Source organism: Limulus polyphemus, unplaced genomic scaffold, assembly GCF_000517525.1.
Source record: "Limulus polyphemus unplaced genomic scaffold, Limulus_polyphemus-2.1.2 Scaffold3321, whole genome shotgun sequence".
Lineage (NCBI taxonomy): Eukaryota > Metazoa > Arthropoda > Merostomata > Xiphosura > Limulidae > Limulus > Limulus polyphemus.
In genome coordinates this window covers 86,949-96,502 of record NW_013668931.1, presented here as the reverse complement: position 1 = coordinate 96,502, position 9,554 = coordinate 86,949, and the positions used below count along the sequence as shown (strand labels likewise).

At 29.3% G+C, this 9,554-nt stretch overlaps 1 protein-coding gene across 1 annotated transcript in view; it reads left to right on the top strand.

The window, feature by feature from the left end:
- The window catches only part of LOC106469134 (isocitrate dehydrogenase [NADP] cytoplasmic-like), a 24,457-nt gene that overhangs the window by 4,848 nt on the left and 10,055 nt on the right, over nt 1-9,554 (top strand). The window contains exons 4-9 of the mRNA XM_013929597.2: nt 209-295; nt 4,519-4,679; nt 5,838-5,984; nt 6,212-6,279; nt 6,796-6,864; nt 7,369-7,520. Coding sequence (XP_013785051.1) covers nt 209-295; nt 4,519-4,679; nt 5,838-5,984; nt 6,212-6,279; nt 6,796-6,864; nt 7,369-7,520 — 684 coding nt within the window. The remainder of the gene's footprint in view (nt 1-208; nt 296-4,518; nt 4,680-5,837; nt 5,985-6,211; nt 6,280-6,795; nt 6,865-7,368; nt 7,521-9,554) is intronic.

Below are 9,554 nucleotides of genomic sequence, written 5' to 3'. Positions count from 1 at the left end.
TATATATTGTTGAATTTTATAATTCCTAATAAGTGTGAAGTTTGAAATTTGTAAAGCCAGATAAAACTACCTGAAGTTAAAATTTTATTGAAGAAAAAAATCAAAATGTGCTCTCAAGTAGCAAAGAAATGATATTGGATATTATACTTGGATTAACATATTTTCAATTTTTTATAACTTACATTTTGTCCTGTTTTTTACAATTCAGTAACGGTAGACTGTGCTCATGCAATACAAAAATTCAATGTTGGAGTGAAGTGTGCTACCATAACTCCAGATGAAAATCGAGTTGAAGGTATGATATATTTTTTATACACAGCTTTTTTCATGAAAACATTTTTTTTTCCTATCAAATTTACTAATTCAACTCTTGAATTGTCTTATAATACACAAGAATAATTCATCTATGAAATTCAGAAGTTTTTAGTTAAGTTACCAAGTAGGTTTTAATTCTGAAAAGCACTATAAAGGAAATTTACTTATTTTGAACTTTGTTAAACAGGTACGTAGGTGTGAAAAGAAATGCTTAATTTTTTGGGGTTTAGTATGTTGCTTTGATGGTAGAAGGGTGACCTCAAATGACTTCTTGTGTACCTGTTTTTATTAGGTTCTCGTAAAAAATGTGTTAAGAAATCTATAAATACAGCTGGAGGTGAAGAAAACTGCCCTTGTATGCTTATTTCTATGCATTGAACTATGCTATGTTTTGTCTGGTAGAGCTGCATGTTGTGAGCTTCTTTAATTTCTTAGTGTGTTACACTTTCAGTTTTAGAAGTAAGACTTCTAGTATATTCTGTGGACTGGAGAGATTGTGTGTTCTACTCTGACTAAAATGTTTGGTCTTGTGATTCCGATGTAGCTTTTGTTTTCATGAAGTCTGGTCTGTGAATGTCTATGTTTCATCACTGTAAGAGTATAAACAAGTGTTCTTTTTACACACAGCCTTCTTTGTTATTATAGAATCTTTTTTTTGCATTCTAAGTTTGTGTTTTAAGTTAAAAATTCATTTAAAGAGACTATAGAAAATGAATCTTGATGTCAAAAAAGATGCATTTAACTCTTTACATTCAGCTTTCAAAAACATGGCTATTCTACTAAGTTCTTACAGACTAGGAAATCCTGTAGTGTCACGAACTCAGTAATACAAACAAACAGATTGATAGACATTTTAAGCATGGCTCTGGAAAGTATGGCTATTTCTACATTTCACACATGATAATGATATGATTTGAAATGTAAGGGACAATAAGTATTAGTAAATTTTTCAAACATGGATGTTTAGAAGAATATAATTTTTTTTGGTTATAATGATTTCCAGGAACTGAAATTTGTTTTTGATTTCTGATGCCATGGTGAAAGTTAAATTGATGTTTCCAATTAAGCTTAATGAAGAATTTACAAAAAATATTACTGTCTTCAACCTAAAATTTGTTTTAGATAATAATCATGTAGTTATTACAGAGCACAGGTATTCTTCTCTCAAAATTAGTATGTTTAAAATTATTTAAAGGATTATTAGAATTTATAAAATTTTAGCTATCACGAGGAAAAACCACTCTTATAATAATATCAATCACCACCAACTCCAGTTCATTTTTCAATAAATTATTTATTATTTCAGCGTATGATCATAAATGAAAATGTGTTAGAGGGTGCCTTTATGTCTTTATAGCTCCTGACTTTTAAACTTATTTATGAGATATGTTGCATCCTTAAAATCAGAATGCTTGTGCATACAACTAATGTTTTCATCATGTCAAATAACTCCAGAGGAATAGATGAATATACCTTATGAACACCTGGTTAATATTCACAAGTGATTAGAACAAAAAAAAAACATAACTGTTACGATCTATTCAATCTGAAACTGTAAAAAGGTATGCAACTAGTTAACCAATTAATGGTAACAATGCAATCATTAATTAAAAAATCCTACATAACTAATTATTTTGATAAACATTATTGAACATCTTAATTAGTCTGGTTTCCACCATAGCTGAATTCAACATTCCATCATGATAATATGATATTCTTCTAATCTTGATTATGTATTGCCACACCCATTCATTAGCCCACTGCACGCACTCATGCATATGTTTGCACAGTTACATTGTAGGGAGGGTCCCTGTATGTAGTTTTGTTTCTACTGAGAGAAACGCAGTTACATTCAAAATTCAGTTACTCTACTTTATTATCAATGTATGGCAATATGGTTTATAATTGAAGTTTTTCTATTATCAAAGTTTTAATTTCAAAAGGGAATGTATAAATAAATTTTCAGTCTTCCCCTCTCTTTGTTATATGATAAAGTTGCACTCTGACTTCTCATTTATAAGTTTTCTTTCTTCCCTTATATGGGTTTTAGAATGCCCAAACAATTAGAAACACATACTATAGTTATTGACAAACCAGAATATAAAATTTAAACCTGTTCTTGATTTACTGGGATATCACTATTTGTTCAACCCACATGATACGCCCCTCCCACCTCTCTCTACCTTTCAATACATGTCTATAATTCTCTCCTATATTACTATTGGACATGCTTATAATCAATAGAAAGAGCATTAAACATTTTTTATTCGGTTATTTTGTTTTGGCAGCGAAGTAGAAAGTTTAGCAATTGTTGTCGTGTTCAACTCTGAGCAGCTAAATGAAGTTTTTAACCAACTTTTAGCATAGCTAGAAAGCCAATTAAATTGTAGTAGTTTTGAGACATTTCATTCTGTGCATAATATATTTTTTTGTGTTTTAAAATACATATTTGAAAGCAACTTGAATTAGTTTTTGGACAACCAATATAATGTGAAAAAAATAGTTTATCAAAGTACTCCTGAGTACAAATAGGTCTCAAAGCTAAAGTAAGTTCTAAATTTCTTGCATTTATGTTTATTTTTGATTTATTGTTATGTATTTTGTAATAAAACTAACCAAAATAAGAAAAATTCTCACCCACACTCACTTGTTTAACTCGCAAAGTTTGAGGTCAGGTGATGTATCTTGATCTGTTTGTTCATACGAAGCTGTCCTGCTGTGTTATATTGAGTTTCATGTACTATGGGAGGGTCTAAGTACACTGTAAAACTAAAAGGAAGCAGATGTGAAAAGAATAGACAGCTGAGGTTGTCAGGAAAAATAATTGTAATTGTCTGTTACATTCTAGAAAGAAAAAGATAAATTATGACATATTAAAACATAGGTTTTTTCATGTTTATATATCGTTAGTGTTGTGACTGCAGTATAATAATTGAAAATCTTTTACAAATTAAAATAAAATTGTTAAATATTTATCTGTTTATTTTATTGTCTCTTTCTGACTGCCCATACACAGACAGAACACTCGCTTGTGGTGGTAGTAAACATCTTATTTAGCCTCAGAGGTACCCTATGATTGCAGTGAACCAAAACTGATAGTATTTATTATCTGTTTTTGTTGTGAATGATGGTGTGCCTCATCTAGATGTCCGAGCAACTGTTCCATTGGCTTGGAAATGGTTCCATGTATGTGACATCTGTACCCAATATAGATTTTATTAGTATGATGGCTCTCCACAATACTCAGATCTCATCTTTGAGGTTTAACCATGGCCCATGATCAATTTGGAGCACTTTAAACTCTATGATGCACTTTAAAGTGACAACTGGTATACACTATTATTTGAGACTACTACATATACTTGTGTATGTGTGTATATGATGAACAATATAAATTATTTAATGCATTATTTGAAATGATATAAAGCCATAGTGAGTTAATAAAGAATTCACCTAAATATGAATTTCTTCTGTCTCAAAATGTTCTAAACTGCATTATCTTCATCCATGTTAAGATCAAGGATTGTTTTAAAAACTTGTTGTGTCAATAAATTAGTGCCTAAAGAGGTTTTTATTTAATTTTGACAAATGATGTAAGGAGACAGTTACTCATGACAAGCCATAATTGACCAATCACTTGCATTATTTTGTATCACATGACTGATCATCAGACACCTGATTTGCATAATAATGAACTGATTGAGTTGATTGACATTATTTTGTAACTATGGTTTTTATTGTGCATTAGGTATAATATCATAAATTACCATCCATCTGTAACTGATCTGGACAGTGTAGCATATCTAATGGAACATGATGAAATTTTGTTACATAAGAAAATCACTCTAAACTTCCTATTGATGTTTCATTGGATTAAATAAGTTTTTGTTTGGTCTACTAATTTTAGAAGAAAAAATTATTGATACTTTCTGTCTTGGAACACTATAGCTTTGTCAGTTTCTTGTAAATTTTAAATAGTTTTAATGTAATTGCTGTTGAGTAGTTTTTAAGTCTTTGTGCCACATGACTTTCTAAGGATATTTTTTTTTCTTCTGCTGTTTAAAAAATTGTCATGTAGCAGAGCATACATGCTAACTTTTATAAAAAATATAACCTGTTTTTGTTGCCTATATTCTATTATTGAATGTTTGTGATTTGTGAAGTAATTACAAGATTTGCATGCAAATTCAATTTCAATAATAGAGTTTAAGCTGAAGAAAATGTGGAAATCTCCAAATGGAACAATTAGGAATATTCTTGGTGGAACTGTTTTCCGGGAAGCCATCATCTGTAAAAATATCCCTCGCTTGGTTACTGGGTGGAAGAAACCCATTATCATTGGTCGTCATGCATATGGAGATCAAGTAAGTAATAATTTGTAATATTCTTTTGGTGTATTTATGTTTAAAGCTCAAGCCTGTGAAATTTTGATACATTAAGAATATGTTAACCCCATAAATTTTAATTTAAAAAAAATTATATTTCAAGCACACAGTAAGAGTGGTTCATACATTTATCTCAAGTAAATATGTGTTTGCATTTAATTTGTTTGAAAATTGAATAGATATTAAGATTGCTTTTCCTAGTTACATTAACACCCAAGTCTTCAAGCCTTTGTCTAAACATTTTTGACAAATGAGAAGAACAATTTTAGACTACTATACGAGATTGAAGTTGATTTTTTTAAACATATTAAACTGCATTATCTTCATCCGTGTTAAAATTATAGATTGTTTTAAAAATTTATTGTGTCAATAAATTAGTGCCTAAAGAGGTTTTTAATTAACTATGAGAAATGATGTATGGAGACAGTTACTCGTGACAAATATGATGAACAATATAAATTATTTAATGTATTATTTGAAATGATATAAAGCCATAGTGAGTTAATAAAGAATTCATCTGAATAATATGAATTTCTTCTGTCTCAACTTTTTTGCAAAATGTTCTGGAGAAACAAGACGTAAATTATAACTGCTTGTACCAAAGCAAAAATTCTGATTAATGCTTGACTGGGATTCTGGATTTGGAATATTATTTTCATTACACATGTGGAGTCAAATTTTTAATTTAAAAATTTTGAGTTACATAATAACTTTATATTAATGTCAGATTTAGTAGATTTCGTCCATCAGAATAATCAGTTCAAATTGTATATAAAACAACAACAAAAATTATAGTTTTCTATAACTAACTTACTTCCTGTTTCTTCATAACTTAGGTTAATTCACTAATACAACTAAAAACTTGTGTAAAATCCACACTAAATTTACCTAAAACCTCTTAATAAATAAATAAACTAGCACTATGTACAATAATTTTTTTGTTAATTTAATAATTATTAATTTAAACAATTCCTGTGACATTTTTGTTGGCTGGGCATGATTTAGTGGTTAGTCTACTGTACTGTGATTAGGGTATTTAAATAGATAGATAGTGGAGGATACTGTTGACTAGCTGCCTTCCTTCTAGTTTACCAGTTCAAAATTTCTGGTTTATTGGAGTGTTTTTTCTCTTACCAGTACAAAGCTACAGATTTTGTTGTTCCTGGATTGGGAAAATTAGAAATTAAATTCACACCATCTGATGGAAGCGAACCAATTTGTCATACAGTATTTGATTTCCAAGATGGTGGAGGGGTAGCTCTTGCAATGTACAACACAGATAAGGTAAGCTGTGTATAATAAGTGAAATTTACACTTGGATTTTAAATGTAAATAATCTTTAAACGTAAATACATTCTCTAAATGCTATTTTTTAATAATGTTTAGTAACCAGTTTCTTTTTATAGAAATTAGAATTTAGCTAACTCAAAGGACTTTATTATCTATTAAAAACTGTTATTTTAGTAGTAAAAAAAGAAACTGTAATTGTAATGATTTCAATTGATTTTCAGTCAATCAGAGACTTTGCTCACAGTTCATTCAAGTATGCTTTAGAAAAAGGATATCCACTGTATATGAGGTGAGGGTAAAAAAGGTTTTCAAAATCACCATGAAAAAAAAATTAAAATAGTGTTAATCTTCAGTATTACTAAATTAATTGTAAACTGGTTCCTAAAATGATTTGTTATTGAAAATTTAAAAATGTCTGCAAAGTAAACAGAAATTTCACAGATCCAGTTGTACTTCAAATTTATTATGTTGGTATATTTGCTATGATTGTTCTGTATTCATTTTATTATTTTTGTAAAATGTGTATCAATTACATGATGCTTAATTCTTCTGTAATATTTCACACAAAAAATTAAGTTTTTTTATTTACAAATCTTTCCATCATGTTTCTAAAAATTTGGCTGAATAAAAAAAATATTACAAGTGTAAAATAACATTTAGCAAACATAGTAGGATCAGGTGTGTTTCTTACAGCCTGGTAACTTTTTTTTTCATTATTACTAACTTGAATTTTCTTTTTATCTGTTGCTTTGCAAATGTATAATCATTCATATACAATTTAAACCATGCTATAAATTTTTTTCAGTACCAAAAACACAATTTTAAAAAAATATGATGGTCGTTTTCGTGACATCTTCCAAGAAATATATGAGAGGTTAGTAAAAATATCTTTGTTATATTGAATTTAATTTTGAGATTTCAAACTGTATTTTAAGTGGATAAGGTAGTTTTTGGTTATTTAGAAACATTATGTTTTCAATAGAATTGTAGAAATCTTAATATTTTAAATACTTAAAAATTAAAAAGGACTTTTTAAGTTATCTACAAAAAAAAATCTTGTCTTTATCAAGAATATCAATCCTTACAAACCTCATAAGTAGTTTTGATCCTAATTTTTGTGGTATAGATAATAATTTGAATTAAAATTAAAAGAAAATTGAAATCCCATTAATATTTGATTTGAAAATGTAAAAGTTTTGTTCAGATGTTTTTTGAATCTTTTTCTACAAGATGAATAGTAGATTTTGATTTTTCTCTTTAGCAGCTACAAGAATTGTATGACAGTATACAAATATCATGAAAATATCATAAGATGCATTGTATAATGTTATAAGATAATGGCCCGTTATGATAATATTTTTATGCATTATTAATCCAGCGATTATAGAATGCAATATGAAGCCAAGGGCTTGTGGTATGAGCACAGATTGATAGATGACATGGTTGCTCAAGCCTTGAAGTCTGAGGGAGGCTTTGTTTGGGCTTGTAAGAACTATGATGGAGATGTTCAGTCTGACTCAGTAGCTCAGGGTGAGTTTATCATATGAATTAATAATAATAAGTTCATCTTCTCACTGATGATTTATTTGATAAATACCCTAGTTTTATATTCACACAATGCTATTGCACTGTTTTTAGGTACTTTCTCCCACCCCTCACACACTTGCATAGTGCAATGTTTATAGTCAGGTTGTTTTTCTCCATGAACAACTCAAGCTCTTGCAAGAAACTGTGGCTTAAATGTCCTATAGTTTTAAGATTGCAATGTATTGAAAAAACATGTATGGTATAAATGATACAAGTTAGTTTGTGACTTTGTGTTTAGAATTATAATGTGATATTCAGGTACACTGAAGGCTTCAGGTAGTTAAAAGTATCAACAAGATCGTAGATTCTGCTAATGTACTACAGAAAATTAGTTTAAACACAGACAGCAAAGGAAAACCAAACACAAAGGAAGAAATAGACAAAATTTTAATCATCAAAATTTATGTTTATTACTTATTGACTGGCTTCTCTATTCCAAATAATGACTGCATATTATTGATATTGGGGTAAGGGTGAACAAGAGACTGCCAGTAAAATGTCAACATAGAATAAGGATGGAAAGAATTATAATATACTGAAATGGTGCACTTTCAAATTGGACAAAGGTTCCAACTCAGAATGTCCCCCTAGTGGTTTTCTCAGTGTTTCTAACATATCTATCACCATTTCTTTCTTTTAAACCAAAATATCAATGAGATAGGTTGTGTCTTTAGTCAAAATTTCATATTTTTTTAGACCCAAATACAGCTTAATTACTAAGTTTAATAAATTATAGTCAAATTCTATGGTATTGATGTAGTAATTTATGATTTCTTAGTTATTTAAAAGTATATATAAAACCAAAAAAATATTTTGTTTCATATCCTCCATGTGCAAAATTTTTAAAGGCTTAACATCCTACACCAAGCAGCAACTGAGTACAAAGGTTGTAACTAGAAGAGATAACTGTTTGCTTTACTTCTTTATTTACTGTTCTAGGTTTTAGTAAAAATAACTTTAACAACTTATTTCAAAAATAGCAATAATCTATTTACATATATAATGTATAATAATTGAAATGTGACTGTATTTTACAAAATACTAGCCAACTAAAAAAAAGCCAAGACAAATTATTTTGTACAGACCAAAGGTCACCTTTATGTTATTTGATACGATAACATGAGTGCACATGAGCCATGTCATTGTAACTTTTGTATTGTTAGCCAGGCACTGGTGAAAGGACAATATGATAAAAATAATAAATATATATAAGTGTATAATGTTATGAGAGTTAAGCTATTTCATCTAAACATTTTTGTTTTCCTGTTAAAATTTATGTTCATTCTAGAATGAAAGAGGCATAAGTTATGTTTATTTCCTAATTTTTTATGGTGGTTGCGAGATCGGTCCAATTTACTGAATCCATACAGAGATGATTACTGAAAATAATAGATAAAATATAAAGTTTCTTCTTAAGAAACATTTGAAAACTATCTGGACTTTATAAAAACTGTGCTCATGAAATTTAAAAATTTTTTGACACATAAAAGTATTTTTAATGTTAAAATGAAAATTACTTTGCATGATAGATGGCCAGGTGGTTAGGGCGCCTCGACTTGCAATCTGAGGGTCGCGGGTTCGAATCCCCGTCCCACCAAACATGCTCACCCTTTCAGCCGTGGGGGTGTTATAATGTGAGGGTCAATCCCACTATTTGTTGGTAAAAGAGTAGCCCAAGAGTTGGCGGTGGGTGGTGATGACTAGCTGCTTTCCCTCTAGTCTTACACTGCTAAATTAGGGAAGGCTAGTGCAGCTAGCCCTCGTGTAGCTTTGCGCAAAATTCAAAATAAACAAGCATGATAGATAAGCAAGATGTGAAAAAGAAAAAAAAAACGGAATGAGAGAAACATTGATTTAAAAACCTTAAAACTTAATAAAAAATTTGATATTTTGTGTATGAAGGCATTGCAATGTTTACTGATAAACTGACAAATTTCGTTAATATTCGCTTAACAATTTAAAAGTTATAGCATGAAA